General features: G+C 42.0%; 1 protein-coding gene across 2 annotated transcripts; it reads right to left on the bottom strand.

Moving 5' to 3' along the window:
- Positions 1–6462: 6462 nt before the first annotated feature.
- LOC147887099 (zinc transporter 11-like) lies at positions 6463–14787 on the bottom strand. 2 transcript variants are annotated; one of them, XM_087394554.1, is made up of 5 exons: positions 14531–14787; positions 13929–14214; positions 13626–13789; positions 7197–7344; positions 6463–7061 (listed from the first exon to the last, which is right to left on the bottom strand). In XM_087394554.1, exons 1-5 carry the CDS (start codon positions 14570–14572, stop codon positions 6667–6669), a joined length of 1035 nt encoding a protein of 344 aa, XP_087250680.1. In that variant the 5' UTR covers positions 14573–14787; the 3' UTR covers positions 6463–6666. The 2 variants fall into 2 exon arrangements, with proteins under 2 accessions (XP_087250680.1, XP_087250679.1); XM_087394553.1 differs by lacking the exon at positions 14531–14787 and having other exon boundaries at positions 13929–14521.
- Between the last annotated feature and the right edge of the window lie 10163 nt (positions 14788–24950).

The following is a 24950-nucleotide window of genomic DNA, read 5'->3' as shown; positions in this document are numbered from 1 at the left end:
CCTACCCTGCCTAGCCCATAGGCTAGACTCGCATAGATCACCTTTCTACCATCAACGGTCTCATTGTTTGATAGACCTCATTTGACATGCAAGTCAGGATCCATCCAGTGTCCAGGGCTCACACATGGCTTCTCCTCATATGGGGGCCTTACAACTTGAGCACCTTGGACCACTGGCTCACCACTGGTGATTACCAGGAGGGTGGGACATTGAGCATATCTAACAGCTCCTTCCATCACCATCTATGCTCCAAAAGCCTTCTCTGTAAGCTCACTACCACAACATCAAGGTGCAACACGGGTGACAACATGGGTGACTCACACGACCTCTATACAGCCAGTAGCGATGACTATACAATGCTCCATTGCCTCTGTAGTGCCAAACTTCTATGAGCCATAGCACCTCCAACCAAACGGGACTCGCCATCAACTACACCCAAGAGCTCTTGTCTATAGCCATCGAGACCATTGCTCCAATCGGATAGCCCATGCTCCATCACGCCAACTTTGTAGCAGACACCACCAACACCACCTCAGACCCGTCGCCAGCAGCTCCTTGAGCTTCACATCAAGCTTCTCTCTTTCTCCCTGTCTGCCACATGGCAGATAGAACTTAACCCAAGTCAAGTCAAGATTACCTTGGGTTAAGTGCTTGGTCCTTTTTTGGACACGTGGCACCTTATTTGCCACTTCAACAGCTTCTTTGCAAGTGCCACATCATCAAGCCACGTGGCACCCCTATCTACACTGCCATGTCAGCATCTCTGTGAGACTGCCATGTCACCCTATCCATCCACATCATCATTGACACATTATCTAGCCATGTCATCATTGACATGTCACTTGTGCCACATCATCATTAACACATCATCTGCCACATCACCTTTGCTGACATCATCATCTCATGACATCATCATCTACCACCTTAATTGTGCTGCCAGGTCAGCAAGTCAAAGTCAAAGTGCCTAGTCATCCTTTGACTAGTCAAACTGCCACATGGCACTTTGCCCCTGTAGGCACAATTATCACTCTGTAGGCACACTGTGCAACTTGCACGTGCACACAATTTCCACCTTAGCACAGGGCTCCACAAGCACACCTCTTGCTAGGCACAGTGCCATATCATCACTACATGTGACCCACAGTGACATATCATCATTGAGCCATTTGCACTCCTTTTGCCCCTCCACCTAGATCAAGTCGTATCTCGTGATCCAGGAAGAATTTGAGGGCACTCCAAAAAGAAAAGTTGCTCGGTTTTTTGTGCTCTATTTCCCTAGATATATACTTGTTTCAATCTAGATTCTTGCAACATTGCTCTTTTTTTATGCATGTTCTCAAAACAAGGAAACATTCCGAGTCACCTTGATGGTTCTAGTTTGTTTGCAGTAAAAGCTAAAGCAAAGAAAGTATTAGCAGTCGCTCGTGGTGATTTTACCTGCATTAGACTATGATTATGGTTATTGACATTCAGGTGGTGGCACATAAGCATAGTAAGGGCCTTGAAGAGATGAAGCCTAGCGTGGCACAGCCTTGGCATGTGTGAAGCTTTGGAGAGCCTCGCGATGACCTCATGCTCTACTCTCACAAGCCTAAAAGCTCTATCTTTTACTTGTCTTGTTGGCATCCCAATCAGGTGGGTCTAGATAAGCTCATTTTCAAATGCGGAGCCTTTCTATGGGGGGGATATAATAGAATAGCCAAAGTAATATGGAAGTTCTGCACCCATCCCAAGAGTGAAGGTGGTCTAGGAGTAGACATCAAACAGGCGGCGGCGAAGTTGGCTATGTCATGGATTCTCAAAGTCCTTCTAAACCTTGAACTTGATTGGGATATACTTCTAGCTCATAACTTCAAGCTTATTTGGCCTGTTAGAGCTAAGAGGTGGAAGAATTACCCAATACTGTCTACAGTCTTCTGTCAGGAACCCTGCACAACTAAGGGAAGTGATATGTGGAAATCCCTGTGGAGGGCAGTTGAATCTATCAAAACCCAAATGCGCTTCTTCGAAAAAGGATCTTTTATGAGGCTAGACTCCATTTGGGCATCAATGATTCATAGGAATGCTCTACTTAGCAATATAGATTTTAATAAAGCCTGCCTCCTTTTCAACAAGGGCCTCCAATCTTGGGGATAGCTATGGCAAAGGGACCATTTCATATGGAAGATGTTGTTGGATATTAGGAGAGAATTCAGACTTACCAATCAGGATGCGATGTTTGTCACTGCTAGAATAGCTCTTTGGGAAGGTGACGCACAGTGGAAGGGGGGCTCCGTGCTCAACTACGCCCAAGAGTTTAGTTGGATACTATCCTCTCATTTGCTTCCTATTCCGACACCATATGACTCTATTGAAGACATGATCCCTGTTCTAAATTCCCGATGGAACACCTCCGATTCTACCCTTTGCTGGAAACGGAGATTTTGACTTATTTGGGCTAAAGCTATTCCTAAGAAGATGTCAACCTTGCTTTGGCTTGTTATGCTGAAGGCTATTTGGACAAATGCAAGGGGGGTTAAAATTGAAAAAGGAGATGGAAAGTGCCAACGGTGTTCGGGAGCTCAAGAAGATGTTTTTCACCTATTTGCAGCATGCCTGTCAACTAGGAAGGTCTAGAAGAAAGTGCAGATACAATTAGGAGAGCGGGTCGATTGGAAAGCAATTCTCCTTGGGGATGCATCTAAAGTCCAAACACACACAATGGGCACGTGTGCGGGCACATGCATTGCGTTTTGCATGGATTTCCATAAATGAGTTTCAATTTAATGATAAGCATACTGATCCAAAATATATGTTTTCTGAATGGTTAGCAGGCATCGCGGATCTATGACAATGACCTCGAACAGTTCTTCACCGGAGATCAATAACCATGAACTGGAGCACCGCCAGAATTTCAACAAAGAATGCCATTTCAAGGGATCCATTTACTATGAAATTAACTCAGAGTGACATAGTTATGGGATATCATATGGATGACTCACAATGTGGAAATCTGCGAATATAACTATTTTTTTAGGAGCATAAATGTATATCCTATGAACTGTTTATAATATAAAACTTTTTTTTTTCTTAAAAAAAAAAAATCTCGGATTACTACAGTGTTCAAACTCTCATTTTCCCGAGGTTAGAAAGACATGTAACATAGGCTAAGTGGAGAGTGAGAATGTTACGTGCTTTACTTTGAACTTCCTCTAATGATAATTGTCTTTTTATGATGTCTAGAGTCTATTGAACAATCTGAGAATGTTGAAATCATCCTGCTCAACGATGCACGCAAATCCTCTCAAGCTCACATTGGCAAGTTTTCGGGATATTGTCTCTTGGCATTCGACTATGATTACGACTATTGACATTCAGGTAATATGACAATTTCTTATCCATTGGTGAGACTTATCCTCGGCACTAATATTCTTAACGTTTATATTCTTGGCATTATCTTGGCACCCAGGGAAGGGCCCGTTCCCTCGAATTATAACTCTTTGGGGAAGGAAGCGTGGCGCCTCCCCGCCCACACTGTGTGATTATAATAATTGTATATTATATATTATGACAAATATATTTTCAATTACTCATCTATTCGAAATTTCTTGTTTTCAATCTGAATTCTTACAACATTCTTCTCATTTAATGCATGTCATTGATGCGAGGAAGCAAGGAAACCAAGATGGATGCAAGATTGAAGGATGACTACACCTTTATTTATATGGTTGCCATGTGACAATATATATTGTATAGAATGCAATGAGGATCAATTATTGTATCGCCTTATTTATGTATTTGTTGGACTTTAGCTTCCAAAATATCGACATCACAAAATCAATAATAAATCACCACCCTTGACATTTGCAGGGAGGATTGGGTCCTAACAAACCCTATGTCACATCTCATGTCCACTATTTTATCAAATTTTAAAGGAAAGAAGTGAATGAATAAAATAGTAGGATTCAACTTCAATTGTGAGTTAGTAGTTATGTGCTCTGCGATGGAAAGGCTTCATGTCGCTAATCTAGTTGCATGAGGTTCACATGGTACTCATGAGCTTCGGAATATAAAAAGCGGTTTTTGGGTGGGCTATTTAAATGTGCTTTTGAGTGTATGTGTCCCTTTGGCGTCTCATCTATTTCGGATTTTGATGTCCTCATGGCTGACGTCAAAGGTGAGTGACCTTGCTTTCAATGTCCTCTTAGAGCTACAAGGGTTGGAGTTGTTTGTGCAGCTGCTTTTCATAGTTGTTTCAGGTTGCTCTAGTTACTATGCAATTTTAATTAGTGATTTACAACATTCCAAACTATCACGTGTAGCCTATAGGTAAGGGGGTTTTTCCTTTGGACCACAACACATTTCCCTTCTTCCATGTCTCGTTTTTCTCTTTCTCCCAAGCTATTTCAATATATTGTGGTATGTAAAGTTGTGGATGCTTTGGTGAAACATATCGATGGTATGAGAAGCAGAGGATAGCTAGATTTGAAATTCTAGTTTTCATTTTAAATAATGAAGTAGTTCTTGCTTTGTTCATTTCTAGGTAGTTCCACTTTTTGCTTTACATACTCTTTCAAATGAACTCGAGCTACCTTCTACATGTAACAAAGTCTTTTTTAAATATTTCGTACTTCTGTATCTCACAAATCTATATTTCTTATGTTCTTTCAAGAGTTTGCGGGATTTTAAAGTACTGCTAACTTTTGTGAAACATATACATGCTAATAGTGAAGGGGATATGGATGTTTTTACATTGGATTTCATCAATTTCTAATTGTTGTATTTCCCTTCCCTCATTTGCGTAAGTTGTAAAGGGTAAGGCGTCTTTTGTAAAGACTACAGAAGTATTTCATACTTCCATATGTCATAAAACTGTACTCCCAATGTTATTTCAACATTTTGTGGGATTTTCAAATGTTGCCCACTTTCTTGAAACATATACATGCTATTAGAGAAGCATGAAATTTTAGCTGGACAAGGTTTGCATTTTTAATGCTACATGTCTCTTTCTCAGTTGCATAAATTATAAAAGTGGTTTTCACATTAGGAAACTAGAGCTCATTTTGGGGTCTAGGAAATTCATGGTTTTCTAATTTTCCTGGCTCAAAATTAAAAAGTTCTAGAGTGAGAAGCACAAATTTATGCGGTCAAGCATTCAATTGGAGATAAAAATCACAAAACAAATAAAACAACATTTTGAAGTTCTCGCTCGAGCATTTTTTAGTATCATAAATACTTTGTCCAAGGACAAATGATTTTCTACTATTTTGACATAGAATTTGAAAGTTTTGGCATCACCATTATGTCGGAAGCATGCAAAACCCCAAAAACAACTTTTGAATCACTAAATTTGACCTCCCATAAGAGACAGAACTACCAAAATAGACGCTCGACAAAAGTGTGCGTCCAAGTCACTTAAGCACATTCATGTCAAGCGCCTCTTTTGGACATTTTGACCTCTATTTATGACAATAAGGAACACTCGAGCGAGAACTTCAAAATGTCAATTTATTTGTTTCGAGATTTGGTGTGGCATTTATGACACTAGCAAACAAGTGCGAGAACTTCAAAATGCCAATGTGTCGAGCGTCTCCAAAGAGAGAGAGTCTATTTAAAAAAAAAACAAACATTTTCAATGTAACATTTTCCTCACTCTCATTGGAGGATCTCTATTTTTTGTCTAACTTAAGAACTCCCAAAATGAGCTCTATTTTTTCCTAATGTTAAGCCCGTAAGCAACTAACAAGGCGCACACAATGATTTGATGCTGCAAATTTTTATTTGTGATGTGATAAAGCTACTAAAACACTATTTCTATCAAAGTAGTGGAACTATTTATTTTATTTGGTTGAGCACAACCCTTGGGTTTAAGATGCAAGATACATGTGCTCTTGAGGCTACAAGTTTGAGGACTTTGGTATTAAAGGTTGTGGAATTTCATGCAGGATAAGTAGCTGAAAAGCTACCCATCTGACTTAATCTCACGGAGTGTGTAAAGATTCAATTAATCTTTGGAATTTAATGCAGCTCTAAATTCTTTTTCTCATAGCAATTTCATTTCCCTTTTTAATTGCTTTGTTGTCAATGTGGATTTAAGAGTTGGCTTCATTCAGATTGAAGTAGTTGAGAAGGCAGGTACAACAAATGGCGTTAAGTTTTAGTTTCTAATTCTTGGTGGCAGTTTATGTGAGGAGACTGGGAATGCAGATGCGAAGTTCCTCGTGTATCATCTACTTTTTTTGGGCCGCCTTTCCTCCAATCTCCCAAGATACCTCTTTGTTTGCTAGATTAGTTCCTCATACACAGAAATGTCCTGCGTAAGACTAAAAAGAAATGTTGCGAAACTTCCCAAAGTAACTCCAGACAAAAGACATTGCAACTAAGTGAAAAAGTTGGTACGAATGTTAACACACTTCCCACCACAATTGAAGACAAAAGACCATGCAACTATAGAGGCAAATCATGCAGACTTGAAAAGGCACACAGAGAATCAAGCCCACAATTATTTGTGTCGCTCTTGAATTTGGAAGAAACACGAGTGAAAAGCACACAGCATGCCCAGTTGTAGCATCGGTCAACCGTCGGGTCAGTGGCAATCTTCTTGATAATCAGATCCCCTTACTAGGGGAAAAATTTAGAAAAGTCAACATTTAACTCCTGGTTGTAAGACCTGTCAATCTTTCACATCTAGGTGTCCCATATCATCACCACGGCGATGACAGTAGCCCCAGTCAAAACAGCAATAAATTTGTAAAAAGGGGCATCTACTGCTACTTGGCAGGGTGGGATGTACCCCTTAGCCAAAAGGTGATTGATTGCTACATAGACAAAAACTCCAGAAGCAAATCCCATGGAGATTGCATATACCCAATCTGCAACAGGGCCTTCTGTTGTAGCATCTATTAGAATGCCAGCAGTAATCCCAATTGGGCTGGAGATAGCAAAAAAAAAGGAGTACGCTGATGCTGAAAAGAAAGGTCTGTCTGGAATCATTCGTAAGAGTGCAATCCCCATCGCTATTGCAGCAAAAATTTTATGGAGACACACAGTCCATAAAGCTTTCCAAGCATCAGCTTTTGACTCTGCAATGGATCAAGATTCAAGCATAAAAAATATTTCAACAATTTCATATCCTTCAATTGTAGAACCTGCATTGTCCATATCAGCGGCGGATAATCTTTGCAAGGAAAATTCAATTGTCGGCTTCTGATCATTACCTGCTACACCAATAGCAATCCCTTCAAAAATAGAATGAAAGCATAAAGCGATTATCAGGAGTACGCTGTCTCCAAACGATGCCGTTGTGATAAGTGTGGCCTTCACTATGTTTTGTACTTCTACAGGTTCAGACACCTGTTCTGCACACTGTAAATAGTGAAACAATATCAGTGCTGCTGCAAATACGCACATGATAGTCATTTCTAACAACAATCATGTTAATTGTAAGGTATAGAAATCTCTCTCTCTCTCTCTCTCTCTCTCGTATGAAGACAGCAGAGGCAGCCTGAAACATCTATTGGAACAGCCAGCTACAAAGCTAGGGAGCTATCTAAATGAAGTTTTGGAACACCCAAACAAAGTACTTGGGCTAGTACACACTAGCCCAACAAGTACTAACTAATTAACAGTTTATAGTATTCTATTTCACCAGATGTAAAGGATCACTAGTTTTTTATAGTAATCACCAGTCCCATAGATCCTGACGGGTCTCAAGAGGACTTTAATACAATCATATCATATCCTCTCTCTCTCTCTCTCTCTCTCTCTCTTTAATATGTCACATAATTGTATACCTACATATAAATATTTATATGATCCTCTCCAAGCAATTTTGCGAAGACTTTCCATTGGAAAGATCTCATGATTTCACCACAGCCCAAATAGAGGCTTACCCACAGTACATGGGTACACATGGGTTTCTATATACATCAGACAAAGACCTACATTGATGGAGGGGTATGAGGATGAGGAGTTGAGTTTGCTTGCATCTCCAACAACATATCACTGTCTTAGGAAGGATGAGCATGCCAATACCCAAGGATTCAATTCAGAAGGCCCTCAGACACAATCATATGCATTGCAGCACCCTACCTTTCCCCATAAACATTCTATTATGCATAGACTTCCATCAGAAGGGCACAGGTAACACTGTTTTTTGGCACTTTATAAGGGCCTCCAAAGATAATGCGTGCACGCGCGCCACACACACACACACACACACACATATATATAAAATAAGGAGAGGTCCCACTTCTTGGGGACTTCACTACAAAGATGAGGCAAACACAAGTGAAGATCCTTGACTTTCAAGACAATGCCATCTTGGTACACAACCATACATTCTAGAGGGCAAGTTCAGATGTAGTTCAAAGAACACGCATGCTGGATCCTCAATCACATAATATGGGAGATGGTTGCTAAACCACCACTCATGCAATGGCAATTTAAAAAAGTCTGCACCAATGGCTAGGATCTAAGAGATAGTGTTCAATAGGAGGGGGCCACGTAGTAGTAGACAACATCATGGGATCCATTGGCTTTAGCTCGTAATCTCTGATTTTGCAATCAACTCCCTTACGCTAGGTCGTCAACGGGCACCTTCATCAAGGATTTCCACATGACAAATCATGTGGTCTACACTCTGACACAGCAGAGCCCAAGAAGAGGCTTGCCCATTCTAGTACATGGGTTGAAGGAACGGGAAGATGGTGGATAGGAGGCAAGGGAGCTAGAAGGAAGGAAACATAACTTGAAATAGAAATGAAAGGAAACAGAATGAAAGACAAGAACAAAATATTAGGCGAGAATTGGGGTCTCCAAAGGGCCCCCAATTAGTGTTTCCTAATTTCAAGGGATTAGTGACGTATTTGAGGTGTACCAATGGGAGTGCTCCTTTTTGTGGGGCAATGCCATGTTGAGGTGGAGGGTGGGCAGACCTGCAAACAGCCCCTATTGGCTACTCTTACACCGGGGACCACTCAAACCATCCCCTCCCCCCCCTCCCCCCTCAACCCATGCTTGACCCTTCTCCCATATGCACCTCCCCCAAACAAACCTACAAGTCATTCAAGAGGCGGTGGGCCCTTCTGGGCGAATTTTTCCCCCCTCTCAGCTTGTTACAGGCCTGCTCCCTCCTCTTCTCTGGTCCAGCTCCATTCTCCCTCCATTTTTCAAACGTGGGAACTCATTTGGCATCTTCTCTGTCCCCCCTGCTCTACTCCACTGTGTTTCTCCCTCTCCAGTACCTCTTGTAGCAACTGCTCATTCTCTCTCCATTCCTAGCTACAACACCTCCTACAACAACAGCTGATCATCCCCCTCTGCTCTTTCTTCCTCCATTTCTAGCTACAGTACCTCCTGTAGTAGCTACTCATCCCCCTCTGCTCTTTCTCCCTCCATTCCTAGCTACAACACCTCCTGGAGCAGCTGCTCATCCCCTCCACTCTTTCTCCCTCCATTCCTAGCTATAGCACCTCTTGGAGCTTCTCTCAACCTTCAGTTGCACCCTCTATACCTTCTCCCTCTCTCTCCCTGTATCGCAGCTGCTCTCTCTCTCTTCAAGTTCTCTCTTCAAGTTGCACTTTCTAGTCCACTATTGTTGTTGTGACCTCTGTACACGCATGGTGAGGAGACCATACATGTATTCTGTGTCCCACAAGAACAAAAATGCACTGGGTGAATTCCAGATAGCCTGAAGGTTCCTTTCTCAGAGCATGCTGGTTTTCAGCCATTTCCTAGGGCAGCTCCAGCCCTTCATCATCCTCATCATCATTGAGCTACACGGAGGACTGCGTTACGCTCCCTCTGCTGCTATCTTTTCTACTGTCTCTCTACATGGAATCATCTTTCTGATTCACCTCAGCCACGGTCCTTCAAACACGACGGCTTGAGGTTCTTGTATTCAGTTTTTCATATTACCGACAGGCACTATGTTTTCTGAGTTCCGTTCTTCAGTTGTATCTGAGTATTGTCTATTTTCTGATCGCTCCACTGCAAACCCTATCGTTTCCCTATATGGTATCAGAGCCATGGTGATCTAAAGACCCCAGATCTCAGGTGATCTAAAGATCCTGCTTCTTCATGGAGGCCATAGGTATAGGGAGCATCACTCCTATGAACATATCAGTTTCCTCTTCATTCCGCTGCGCACTAAGGGAGAGAACTCCATCTTCTACTCCCATCCCTCCCTCCCTTTCAAGGTTCCTTCCTCAAAGCAATAGGTGTTCCCGCACGTCTCTAAGAGTCCATTGTGACATGACAGTCACATTCTTGACATCTCCTAAATGAGAACCAATACATAAACTTACCCCTGTATTATCATCGTCGTTAGAGTCAAGGGGGAGCCAATTGCCACATGATGAAGAAAAGGAGCTGATTTGGGGCAGAAGGAGCTGATCTGGAGCAGAGGAGCAGCAGGGGACAGAGATCTGGAGTAGGATGGGACAGATCTGGAGCAGAAGGAGCTGATCTGGAGCAGAGGAGCAGAAGGGGATAGATCTGGAGTAGGATGGGACAGATCTGGAGCAGAAGGAGCTGATCTGGAGCAGAGGAGCAGAAGGGGACAGATCTTGGAGTAGGATGGGACAGATCTGGAGCAGAAGGGATAGAGCTGAAGTAGAGGAGCAGATCTGAGCAGAGGAGCAGAAGTTGGGACAGATCTGGAGGAGAGGATGGAGCAGCCAGGAGGCAGGAAGGAGAGGTAGGAGTGGAGGCAGCAGTGAAGGCAGATCTGAAGAGGAGAGGTAGATGGAGCAGGTGGGCCTGCAGCAAAAGATGGAGGAGATGAGGAGCAGCTGCAGGTCCTGTCCTGTCCTGTCAAAGGAAGTGTGGGGGCAGAAGCCTTTTATAGGCCAGCCCTAGCTGGTCGGCCAGCTGGTCGGCCAGACCAGTTGGACTTTCTGGCCATTTGGTTGGCTGAGATGGCTGGCCTTTTGGCTGGCCTGTGAGCTGTTTGATTGCCCCATAAATTGGGGATTGCTTAGTTGCTGAATAATGTCTGGGTCCTTTCACTTTACCTTAAATGGTGAAAAGGTAGGAAAGCGTGCAAAGAAGCTCGTGCATAGTGCCACTTTTATCCCTCCTGCAATATTGAAGATTGTAAACAATGTGGGGTGGAACAATTGTGGATTTTGATATTTTTAAATTAATAGTGGTGCAATTAATTTTGATGTTTTGAATGGTTTTGTTTCATGTCAATGTCAAGTTTTTCCCAAAAAATTAAAGACAGGTCAAATGAAACAGAAGAATGACCAGTCCAAGGAAGATGAGCCTAGTAATTAAAGAGCAAATGTAGTTGTTGAGAAGCTACCGTTTGTGGTTACCCTAGGTAGAGCAGAGATTAGATAGTTGACTTCATAGCTGAGCTCCATTGCTAGAAGAAAAAACAGGTCAAAAGAAAAGGAAGGTGGACCGTCCAAGGAAGAAGAGCCTAATAGTTAGAAAGCAATGTAGTTGTTGAGAAGCTTTCTTGCAGTTACTCTAGGAAACCCGGAGATCAGAGATATTAGACTTGATAGCTGAGGTCCATTGGTGCTACCTAAGTATATTTTGTACTTTCCCTAGGCAAAGGCTTTGAGAGCTCTCATATTGGAGCCCCAAACCCCAAGCTCACAGCTTAAGACTTCACGCTGCGTTGACATCCTAACTGCCAAATTTCAATGGCAGTTAGGATGTCAACACCATTGGGAGTTTCGGAGTTGCCCAAGGAATTTTGCTACTCTGGATTGCTTCTGGCCATCTAATCCCATCCCACTGTTGTGGTTCCATAGTCTCTCGACTGAACAACCAAATGAACAGAACAATTAGCCAACCAAACCCACAACCAGTTGGCTAACTCATTAGCTGTCTTGCTCATTGACCAGCAAGAATCTTATCGGGTGCTACTATGCCCTTAGACATGAGATGCAGAAGAAGAAAGCTCCAGCCTAAAGTCTTGACTGAGCCCACTTGGACAGCTTCCTCCAATAAGCGGCTCTGCTGCAACATATTAACCTCCACACCTCCTTGGCAATTTTTTCTGGACTAACTGCAGTAATGAGACTTATGCAGCTCCTTTGGGCCTCATGCATTTGGTAACTCCCTAGTCCTCAATGATTTTTAATTCCCGTATTTCCGTGCAAAATATTCTTTCAGCATTGTCTCTCTCTTTGGTCTCTTTGTGTGTGCACATTTTCTACGGGCTCCTAATTAATTAGAGAGATTCTCAGAATGCACATGTTTTTGAGACGAAATTGTTATTGCTATTTCTTTCTTGATCTCTGCTTCTCATCTTCTGCACACTTCATCTTGCTCCAACTTTCTTTTTTGGCAAAAATTGGATTAAGCTTAGAGCTAGTGCCCATGAGGCTTTTTGTGCGCCTTTGGTGTGACTCTGAAGCCCCAACTTCATTTTTTCGCGTGAACCAACTGCTTCGCGCCTTGAATGTGTCTGACGGAGCTTTGGTGATCTGCAGTGCTGCAGAGTTTGTAGGTGGCCAATTTTCATTGGCTGAACAGAACAGTTGTAAGCTCTGGATTGCTGGAGCGGCATTCAAGGCAATGGTCAGAGACAAATGTCAATCGTTGATTGGTTGGAGTCAAAATGGAGCACAAATGCACCCTCCAAATTGAGGTGCCAATCTGAGCACCAAAGCCGCATTGGATTTAAGCCCTCCCAGCAACCAGTGGCGGATTCCCACCCTCATGTGCACAGGCCCTTAAAGTAAACTAAGTCCTACCAACTATCTAGAAGGGCATGTAACTTGGGGGCTCACAGCCTATGGAAAACTTGGAGCATGTAAAAAGAGCTATTCAAGCGGGCTGCACAACTATCAGATACTTCAATGCATGTAAATTTAAAGAATGCTTCGCCAGGTCTAAAGGGTTCACAACGCTCAATATGTCTAGACGGAAGACTGCCTATCCTTTCTTCCATATGGGGGTGCGATGAGTAGACTATGTCGAGCCAACTGCCCACCAAGGAGGCTGCTGGTCAGATCTGTGGTCCCTGCACCAGGCTGCAGCAAGCAACCCAAATGGTCCTAGCTGTGTATCTGCATCATCTGCCATGGATTCGGATCCATGTATGAATGTGATAGCTGATCATCAATAAAGTTAGACTATGCTTTTGTAGATGGAAGAGCCTCATGCTGAGGGCTTATCTACAAATATGCATGATCAGAAAGTGAGGCTGATCGATGCAAGCGTGTGATACATCTGTTTCCATTCTCTCAATACCTATGTGCTTTGAATCAGCGTTGTATATCAGTAAATACCCTTTCCGTCGCTCATACTCTTTGAGTGGTCTTTTACCACGGGTTTTTCGTGCTTCCCATGGTGTATCTATGCCTTTTCTTCTCTAGACTATTTCCTTCATACTTAATAGAAGTCTATTTCATGCAAAAAGAAGAAGAAATTGTAAAAGTGGAAAATCCCAAAAACTAAAGCACTACACACTAACGAGTAATGCTAAAGTGTATCTTAATCCAACTTTATACCATAGAAGCAATCAAGCATAGCGTTGCACTCTTGCCTATTATGAACGAATAAAACTATGAAAGCTAACCACAAGTGCAACCAAATGTATCTAGAAAGACTAGAAAAGTCCAAATTCCAAGATCGAACTTTTGGAAGCACGTTTTGAAAAAGTAACAAGGAAAGACGGGTACCGTGCAGCACGTCAGAGACTGACTACAACAATTGCATTTATCATTCAAAGCAGCATCCGTGGGACCAGCGATTTTCAGCTCGATGTTTGCACGGTTCTCCTCCATCTCACAGCAAAGTTTATCCTGTGTATCGATTCTAGTCGGCGATTCCGGCTTTGCAACAGCTGCACATATAGCCAACTTTCAAGCTTCCTCAGGCCCAATTGAGCGTTAAAAACGTAATTAAACAGCATTGGAACGAACACACAAAGCGAGCACTTCGGCTTTGTTCCATCCATTGAGTGCAGATGACTAGAGATTTACTGCTGAAGGATTTGGCGTTGCCGTTCGGAACATTCACACGACCAGCGGTAGTTTCCCTCGTAAAAATCCACTGGATCACGCAGTCTCCGCACATCGTTAGCAAATAACCTGCCGTAGCAAGCATGAAGGCGAAGGGGTAATCCACATCCGTTCGCTCTTGAAACGTTTTGTTAGCATCAGGGAGGAAATGTATCAGGGCTGTGGCCAGAAACACGCCCCCCGCGAACTGCGTACCCAGCACCAAGAAGGCGTTGTTCCATTTGTAGAAATAAGGGGAGATTCCTCCCACGAAAGTCGCAACGAAGACAATGAGCAAGGACCCAATTTTCACCCAGACCAAGCCAGAATTTCGTAGATTTCCTGGCTGCGTGGTGGAGTCTGAACTTGAGGCGCTAGAGGAATGAGCTAAAGCGTACGGAAAGCGTTCTAATTGCAGTGCAGAGATTATGAAGAAGGTGCAGACAGCGAAGGATGATGTGAATGTGGCCATGTGCTACTGAAAGGGGCTGCGAATTACGTCATGGGAGATAGCAGAGAGCAAAGAAACCATAGGCAAGGCCATGGGAGGACGGCAGGTACGTGATAAACAGGAAGCGTTAGCCTTCCGACAGGAAAGAGTAGGTACCCACATCGTCCACAAACATAAGGAAGAGACAACGAAAGCTGCGGGCGGCAGCTGTGAGCGGAGTGGTCCAGGACGTGGTGCCAATGCCGGATACGATTCGAATTGAGATCACAAATCCATGATTTTGTGACGATCTCACAGGACGCTCTCTCCATCGAATGATGCGGAAGAGATGATGAGCAGGGAATTAGAATCGGAGTACATATAAGGAAATCCCGCAATGATTGCAGGTTTTGACAGCATATTTGCATCAGCATCGCAACCGATCGAGAAACTGTCCGGAATGTTTGTGTGATTTGCTGACGAATTAGAAGAGCGACTCATTTCTTTTCTTTTCTCAGATGGTTTGGTGTCTGCTGTTTAGAATGTCGTGTGATTTGTGATGAGCAAGAAGAGCACTGTGATTTCTACTGATTTCTACTGGAATTTGTGATGATTTCTGCTGTGATTTCTACTGAAATTTGTGATGATTTCTGCTGTGATTTCTAGAGTAATTTGTGATGATTTATTTCTGCAAGTGTGAGCGACTGATTTCTACTGTTATTTGTGATGATTTCTGCTGTGATTTCTACTCTAATTTGTGATGATTTCTACTGTGATTTGTGAATAGAATAGATACCCCAAGAGCGACTGATTTCTACTGTAATTTGTGATGATGTCTAGTGTGATTTGTGAGCAAGACGATCTTTTCTCAATGGCTTTGCACCCAATGACCATTGCAATGCATGGAATTGCTCTCTCAAAATCAAAATGATGCAAAATTTGCATGGTGACTTAGGCAACATTCGAAATTTCTTTCTATTACATCTCCACCTCTAAGTTTATTGAAGTCTAGGAAAGTCTTGAGACTTAGTATGGCCCCTTATGCCTTGAGACACATTATTAAAGTCTATGAGACTCAATAACACCACATAGAGTTGGATTCAAACACATTGTTAGAGTCTTAGAGATAGATTATTAAAGTCTATGAGACAATAAAACCACATACAATGGGTTGGGAGAGATTATTAAAGTCTTACAACGACCCAAGTGATAGAGGACCCATTGGGAAAAGATATATGAGACTAAAATGAAACCAAGATCCCATGAGATACTAACAGTCTATGAGACTAAATAAAACCACATACAATGAGTTGAGACACATTATTAAAGTCTTCGAAGGACCCAAGTGATAGAGGACCCACGTGATATATGAGACTACATGAAATCAAGATACCATGAGATACCAAGGGTCTATGAGAGTGAATAAAACCACATACAATGAGATAGCAAGGGTCTATGAGACTCAATAAAACCACGTACAATGTTATTAAAGCCTTAAAAGGACCCAAGTGATATATGAGACTACATGAAACCAGATACCATGAGATTCCATGATTTGAATGGGTGGAGCCTCTATTCTCATCGTCTATCTGTCCACCTAAAAGATGTGTCCAATAAAAGAGATGGAGCTTTTAATGTCATCTATGTGTCGTTCCTTATGTGTCCAACTAAAAGCCTCATACTCAAGAAGATATACATATATATAGACAGACATACATACATACATACATGTGTGTGTGTGTGTGTGTATAGACATGCACGCAAGCGCGCGTGTACACACACACACACACACACACACACACACAGAGGGGAGGGGGGGACAGAGGGAGACACACACACACACAAAAAAGACAAAGACAAGAGACCACATGATCTATGCCACCAACATCAAACACATAAACCAACACAGAGAGACCATCATGCCAACTAATAAGTATGCCCTCTCTTTGTGCAGAGAGAGAGAGAGAGAGAGAGAGAGTTGGAGCCCCTTGCATAAACAAATAAGTGGTTTGAACAACAGCCTATGGTTGTCCTTGGGGTGACACCCCCAAGGAAAAATTGTCTCATGCTCTCCCAAGACATATACTTGCTCTCTCTTGGAAGCCTACCCTCATAGAATGTGACATGGAAGGCCTCTCGGGAGTTATAAAATTAATATTCTTTTTTAAATATAAGAAGTGGTTTAGCCAAACCATCTTGGTTTCTTAAAAATTTTCAAGATATAATAGAGAAATCCCATTGTGCATTGTAATTGCCTTTTAATGAGGCTGTCTCTTATATATATATATAGTAAGATTTCCCCACCCAAAAAAAAAAAGATATCTCAAGATATGATGGAAAGTATCTAGCCATATAATGTGAGGGATACATGCCACCTTTTCTACCCATCCAAGAGGCAACAATGCATGTGCCACATTAGCATAACATCATGCCTATGTTTTGGCAAGCAATGGCAATCTCTTATCTCTTGTAAGTTGTTTTTCTGTGATCCACCAACCCTGACAAACGGAGCAAGTTTTTATGCCACCCACAAATCTTGACAAATGAAATAATGAGCCTATTGCAACGCAAAGCAATCACTTAAATTTCAAATTCCATCGTGTAATTCCCAGGGGGAAAGATTGCGTAGTATGACATTAGTGGGTGGCTGTTGGGTATGATCAAGAGCTTGCTGGGGGATGTAAGTGCAATATGGGCAAAGAATAAGTCTTTGGAGAGTGAATCGATTCTCTTAGTGAGCAAATGCATGCTTGTTCGGTGAGTTATGCTATAATAGCATAGGTGGTGAGTTCTGATATAATAGCATAGGCCACAGGTGGTAACCCATTTTAGATGGCCCTTGTAGTAAAAGTTTTTTTTTGGCTTGACTAGCCAGTCTGGAACACAAGTCGTCTCTTTTTTGTGAAAAAAAAAAGATGAATTCAAATTATGGCCATCTCTGTGCGGAGCAGAATCATCATGCAACATGTTGTTGAGTAGTATGCTGTGCGGAGTTGCAGTGTGCTGAAAGTGGTTCCAGCATCTCCACATAGCAAGCAACATAGACACCCGAATCACCTGCCAAATTGCTGCAAGATCGTCGAAGTTAGACCTTTTGTCTCACCCAACAAAGCCTTCCTCCAAGTGAGCTAGTTAGGGAATCCCCACATCAACCCCACATTCCTAATTGCCAATCCTACACATTCCCATATCCTTAGAACCATAGGGCATGCCTAGTAGAGATGTTTTATGGATTCTATTGCTCCTCTACACAACATGCAAACCGGACTAGTTTCCATCCATCTGGCGAGTCTCCCTCGCACTGGAAAACCCACCACCATAAGTTTCCATACCTGGAACTTAAGCTTTGCCTGGTACCCCTTCCTTCCACAAGCTGCATAATCTATCCCCCCACAAGGAAACACCTCTGTGTATACCCCATTTGGTATATTCAACTTGCCAAAAATCCCTTCTTTCACCATAATGGTTCTGTAAACCTCCCTTGCCATAGCTTTCGACAACAAAGCCTTGCCACCTATTCACCATTGTTTCCCTTGCCAATCAGTAGAGGAAAGAACATTCGAGGGCCACTTCTCAGGCGTTCCTGCTATCACTGCCTACATCAGCATCTTCTCTGCCTCATTATGCGATGTCTTAAAGTGCCAAATAGAAGCAACATAAGTGGTGGCAGCCACTAGTACATGCTGAATAAGAAGAGCTCTTGCATTCCACTCCATAGGCACCCCATGCCATTCCCAAAAAATTTCCTTTAGTTTACTCAAAAACCACTCAAACCGTTGCTTTAAATTAATACCCACTCTAAAGGAGCCCCCAAGTATCTAATAATAGCTCCTCTTTCTATCCATTTAATAGGCAGATCCTTTTCCCAATCATGTTTTTTTATCATAACTCACTCTGATCCCAAAAGACTTAATCCAACTACATTGTGAACCTTAGGCCTCACAGAAGATGTTCAGTAACTCAAACAGTTTCAAAAGCTTACGAAATCCTCCTCAGAGAAAGCAATCAAATCATCAGCAAACATCTACATAGTCAATTGCTGTCCTGAAGGGAGTATTAAGCCAAATATTTCTCCAGCAATCACCCCTTTTCAACCATAGAAAGAAGAGGAATTGTGAATAACACAAATAGTAGAGGAGACAGATGGCATCCTTGTTTGATAAACTTGTTCAGTTCATATCTCCTAACCACCCCTCCATGCAGGCATAGCACGGTTGAGGCATTTTGAAGCAACATCTCCACTAGTCCCACAAAATTTTCTCCAAACCCCACCTTCCTTAGCACTGCAACAATAAAGTCCTTATGTATTCTATCATACGCTTTGTCTAAATCTTTTCCAAATAGAGCACACTTCTGCCCCACCGTACTAGCATAATTCAGTCTTGTATACACATTCAGAACTCTCCCCCCGATGAACCCTACCCTTTCTGCCCAACATCCCACCTTCATGCACAATTCTCTCACCTGTGGGGGTTAAAGGTCATTGTGCCTTTACCCCGGTTATGTACAATACCTCAAACACATATATAAATGAATGAAAAAGAAGATTAGGCTGTTCTGCACCCACTAAAACTTGTGTGGCTCTCTGTTTCTCTCTCTCCCTCTTTCGTTCTTGCTTCCGTTGAGAGCACTCTCAACTGGTATCAGAGCCCGGGTGATCTAGCTGAGCGTGCGTGAATGCTTGAAGCTCAACACCTCTGTGGGAGGAAGGAGAAGCTCTATGGGAAGCTTTGTGGGTGACTTCACTTACATCCGAGTGTGCAGAGACCTTGGAGGAACTTTTGGAAAAGTCACTTTGGTTTTGCGAAGTGGTTTTGAGAGCCTGTTAAGTGTTTTCAAAGAAAAAGTCGTTTTTTGAGCTTTTCCCTGTTCCGTTCGATGACAGAGACTTCGTATTGACTTATAGAGGAAACTATTGCTTGCTTTTGGTGTCCATTTCACTTCAGGAGCTTGGAAACACCTTCATTCTTGAATCTGGGATCATTTCATTGGATTTCTGACTCACTGTGTCAGTTTCTGCGTTTTTCTGCCCGGGTGTTGGAACTCAAGTTTGGAGCAACTATTTGCAGATCTATCAGTTCCGGTGGACTCAGGAGGTCCTAAAACTTCTATGTTGCTCATCATTCGCACTCCGGTGGAGTTTACAAACAGCCCTGTTTCCAAAACATTTTTCAGTCTGTGTGTTGGACCCAGTGATTGAGACCACGGTTTCCAAAACCGTCTATTCCATTGCGTTCCGGATGCCCAAAAATCCCTACTTGTTAGTTCTTACGCGATTCGGTGGAGGATTTTTAGAGTTATATATCTCTGTGTATTCAGTTTCGTCTCTCTGTTATGCATTTTTCATTCTAAGGTTTTGAAACCTTAGATTTATGCCACAAGGAAGTAGATAAGTGTTGACTCCCATTTCTCACTCATCGGTTGGGATTTTGGAGTTCCGGCAGAAGAGAGATATTTGCAGATTTTCTTGTTGAGTCCGATTATGCAATGGCGCCCATGTTTTGAGGCATCTTAGGTTCTATTTTCAGGAGCGGTCATTACCGTGGGACTATGATTTCTTGAGCATACCTTATGCAGATCACTCTGGTTGCAATTTGAGCAGTGTGCGCTCATTCGTGGTTTGCATTGGGTTGCAGTGGATGATTTATAGGCCATTTGGATGCATTGCGGTCCTTATTGGATGTGCTGATAGGCCCAAATTGTCTTGTGGGATGCTTTTTTTATGGACGCTTTGCACATGGATGCTATTTTATGCTGAGGGACAGTTTTGACACATTGCAGGTGATGCACTGATAGTGTTATGCTCTCTTGGATGAGATATTGTTAATGCATATGCCAGTGGACGGTGTTTATGCTTGAGTCATTTGGCACTTATTGGCATTTTGGATTGCCATTGCAGTTGGCATTTTCTTTTGGGCCAGATTTGCTCATATGGATGCAAAGTATATGCACATGCGTCAGATGCATCTTTTGATGCTTTGAGCTTTGAGTTTTGGTGACATTTCACTCTATTGTGGCATACACATTTGGGTGCACCTAGTATTTGGTGTGATTCTCTCTTACAGGCACTAGCATTTGGGATTTTGCTTCATTTGCATCATGGCATCCTCTTCTATGTCTGAAAAGGAGTTTTTTAGCATTAAAAAGTTTGATGGGACAAACTTTTCTTTGTGGAAAGAATAAATAAGGGATGTGCTTATTCAAAAGAAGCAGATTAAACCCTTGGCAGGGATTGAAGCCAAGCCTACAAATATGTATGAGGATGATTGGAATGAGTTGGATGCATTAGCAAAGTCTACTATTAGATTTCATCTTGCAAAGTCAGTTTATTTCACAGTAGTAAATGAGCAGACTACGGAAGATTTGTGGAAGAAACTATGTGCCACTTATGAGAAGGAAACTGCCTCTAATAAAGTTTACCTCATGAAGACGTTGTTTGAGCTGCAGATGAAGGAAGGGGCCTCCATTGCTTCTCACTTGAATGAATTCAATATTATTTTCAGCCAGCTTCAGGCTCAGAAGATGAATTTTGATGCGGAGACTAAGGCAATATTTCTCTTATGTTCATTGCCATCCTCATGGGATACCTTCCGTACAGCTGTCAGTAACTCTGCACCTGGTGGAGTACTAAAATTTGATGATGTTGTGGGTAGCTTGTTGGCCGAGGAGATTAGATGGAAGTCTATGGATGGCAACAAGTAGGATGCAGCCTTAAATGTGCAAAGGGGCAGATCACAGTTCAGGGGGAAGTTCCAAGAAAGAGGGAAGTCTCGTAGCAAATCCAGGGCACGGAACATTGAGTGTTACCACTGTGGCAAGAAGGGCCATATGAAAAAGGATTGCTACAAGCTGAAAAGAGAGCAAAAGGATAAGAAAAAGAATGCGAATTGGGGTGCAAATCAAAAGGAAGAGAGTCCAAGGGAGGACAAAGGAAAAGTGAAGATCGAGGAGATCAATGCAGTCACACATGATAGTGACAATGACGTTCCCTTCATGTCTAGTTTATCTGCAGAGTTGCTTACCACTTCAGATGATGCATATTCCCAAGATTGGATTTTGGATTCTGGTGCTTCATTCCATGTTACTCCCCATAGGGAATGGTTCTCCACTTATGACAATGGAAAGACAGGTTGTGTGCATCTTGGAAATGACTATGCATGTGACATAGTCGGAGCAGGTAATATAAAGTTTTCTTTTGCAAATGGGTCTGCATTTATTTTGAAACATGTGAGACATGTGCCTAAGTTGACCAAGAGTCTTATTTCAGTGGGTTGGCTAGATTATAGTGGTTTTCACACCACTTTTGGCTTTCAGAGTTGGAAAATTTAGAAGGGCTCTATGCTTTTGGCCAGGGGTGCCAAGTGTGGGACTTTGTATCCCTTACATGTATCACTGGTATTTGATCATGTTGTTACAATAACCGAGCAACCAAGCACTTCTTTGTGGCATTGCAGGTTGGGGCACATGAGCCAAAATGGAATGAAACTCTTATGCCATTTGGGTTATGTACCGCATTTGAGTTTCTCTGATTTTGAATTTTGTGAGCACTCTCTCTATGGGAAGCAGACTAAATCAGCCCATAAAAGAAGGGGAAAGAAAGAGTTTGAAAAGCTTGATTTGGTGCATTCAGACGTATGTGGTCCCATGCCTACACGGTCATTAGGTGGGGCTGAATACTATGTGACATTCATTGATGATGCAACTAGGAAAGTGTGGGCTTATGCTATAGCTCGGAAGAGTGATGTGTTCCAGATATTTCAGAAATGGCTGGCCTTGGTTGAGAATCACTCAGGTAGAACGCTTAAATGCCTACGGACTGACAATGGTGGAGAGTATCTCTCACATGACTTTCAGCATTTCTGTGATACACGTGGGATTAAGAGGCAGCTCACATCCCCTCGTACTCCAGAGCAAAATCCAGTTGCAGAAAAGATGAACCGTACCATTCAAGAAAGGTTGCAATGCATGCTTTCCAATGCAAGTCTTTCTGGTGGTTTTTGGGCTGAGGCAATGAAGACTGCAGTGCATGTGATCAATAGATCACCTAGTAAGAGTTTGGATGGTGGTATTCCTGAAGAGGCATGGAGTGGCAAGAAGCCCTCTTACTCTCATTTGCATATATTTGGGTGTGAGGCATATGCACATGTGCCAAAAGAGCTTCGAAAGAAGCTAGATCCTAAGTCTAGGAAATGCATCTTTCTGGGTTATGGTGAAAGTGGAGACATGGGCTATCGTCTCTGGGATCCAGAAGCAAAGAAGATCATACGCAGCTATGATGTAGTCTTCAATGAGAAGAAGATGCATAAGGCACCCATGAGGGATGTGGAAATGCGGAGAATCACTTTCCAGGATGTGAACCCACTTGCATATGTTGATAGACAGCAAGCTGTCCATGCACCAAATGTGCAAGAAATGGTACCACCAAGTACTCCCACAGGTATACAATCAAGGGTAGATGATGGATCATCTATTGGCAAAAATAATGAGCCAAATGTGGCTGATATGCAGGTGGGACAGCAAGCTGAAATGCCCTTGAGAAGATCATCTAGAGTGTCTAGACCACCTGATAGGTTTGTTCCAGGGGTAGACTATGTGATGCTTACTGATTGCGGGGAGCCTTCTTGCTACAGAGAGGCTATGATGCGTGAGGATCAACGCAAGTGGGAGTATGCTATGCAATCAGAGATGAGTTCACTTATGAAGAATAAGACTTGGGACTTGGTTTCTTTGCCACATGGAAAGAAAGAATTGCCATGTAAATGGGTCTACAAAATGAAGGTCACAGGTGATGATGTGCCTAGGTACAAGGCCCGTTTGGTCGCTAAAGGGTTCAAGCAAGAGAAGGGTGTGGACTTTGAGATATTCTCTCCGATTGTGAAGATGACCACACTTAGATGCATGCTTGGACTAGTGGCATCAGAGGATATGGAGCTTATGCAGATGGATGTCAAGACAGCTTTCTTGCATGGGGATTTGCATGAGGAAATTTACATGGTGTAGCCGGAAGGCTTTGAAGAAAAGGGCAAAGAGCATTTTGTTTGCAAGCTGAAGAAGAGTCTCTATGGTCTTAAGCAAGTGCCTAGAGAATGGATCAGAAGTTTGATGCTTTCATTCGGTCCCAGGGTTTTAGAAGGAGTGAAATTGATCACTGCCTCTACACTAAAAGGGCTAAGGATAACAACCTGATAATCCTGGCACTATATGTGGATGATATGCTATTGGCTAGCAAGAATACTTATGAGCTAGATGCATTAAAGGCCAAGTTGCATGAGGCCTTTGATATGAAGGATTTGGGACTTGCAGGTCATATTCTTGGTATGCGCATCACGCGTGATCGGAGTAGGAAACTCCTTTGGCTTTCACAGAAGGAGTATGTTACAAAAGTATTGCAGCGTTTCAATATGGAGGGGGGGAAGGCAGTGAGTACTCCATTGCCTCCATATGTGAAACTGAGTCATATAGATAATTGGCACGTCATCCATTCATATTTGTATGAATAGATTTTATTCGTACAAATAGGTATTCGTACAAATAACTAATTCGTATGAATAAACCTATATTAGGATGATTATGTGGCTCTGTTTCTGTATATAAGCTCACAGTTTTCCAGTTTCTCTTATCTCACGATTGGTTCCCCAGCTGAGCATAAGAGATTAAACAAGGAAAAGAAAGAAGAAAGGTCCTTTAAGGTTGTGAAAGCAATCTAGAAGGTATGAAATAAGATGGATTTTGTTTGTGGGAGCTTTAGGATCTCTATTTGAGTTCCTGATATCTCTCGTGAGATTTGTGGTTTTGGTCTTTGTGTCTTTGTTTGTGGGAGTTCTAGGTTCTCTTTGTTGAATGCCTTCGATCTTTTGTGAGAAATGTGCTTTTGGTGTTTTTGTGTCTATGAAATTTGTTCGTGGGAGTTCTAGGATCTCCTTGTTGAGTTCCTTAGATCTCTTATGAGAAATTTGTTTGTGTTTTGGTGTTTTTGTGTCTATGAAATTTGTTTGTGAGAGTTCTAGGATCTCCTTGTTGAGTTCCTTGGATCTCTTGTGAGAAATATGATTTTATTTTGTGTTTGTATATGATGTTGAAGTGAATTTATTTCTTTGGGTCTTAGTTTGATAGAACACCTAGAGTCTTATTCTCACACTTTCTTTGAATGAATATTTAATATTATTTTAATATGTGAAAGAATACAACGAGTTTTAAAGGTGTCTATGAATTTAAAGTTTTAAAGGTTATTAGGACACTTGTCTCATTCTTACACTTTCTTTTGAATGAATATTTAATATTCTTTCAATAGAATGTGAATGAATGATTTCCAATTTAACTATATTCTTTGAATAAAAATGAATCCATGTCTCTCAAATTTTATTACTCATTCTTACACTTTCTTTTGAATGAATGTGTAATATTCTTTCAATAGAATGTGAATGAATGATTTTCAATTTGATTATATTCTTTGAATAAAAATGAATCCATGTCTCTCAATTTTGACTCATTCCTACACTTTCTTCTTTTAATAGAATGTGAATGAATGAGTTTTAGTTTGAGTGTATTCTTTCATTTTAGAAATGAATCCATGT

Source organism: Dipteris shenzhenensis, chromosome 23, assembly GCF_047967505.1.
Source record: "Dipteris shenzhenensis isolate YYH24624 ecotype China chromosome 23, Dip_SZ_1.0, whole genome shotgun sequence".
NCBI classification, from domain to species: Eukaryota; Viridiplantae; Streptophyta; class Polypodiopsida; order Gleicheniales; family Dipteridaceae; genus Dipteris; species Dipteris shenzhenensis.
This window is presented reverse-complemented; position numbering and strand designations above follow the sequence as displayed.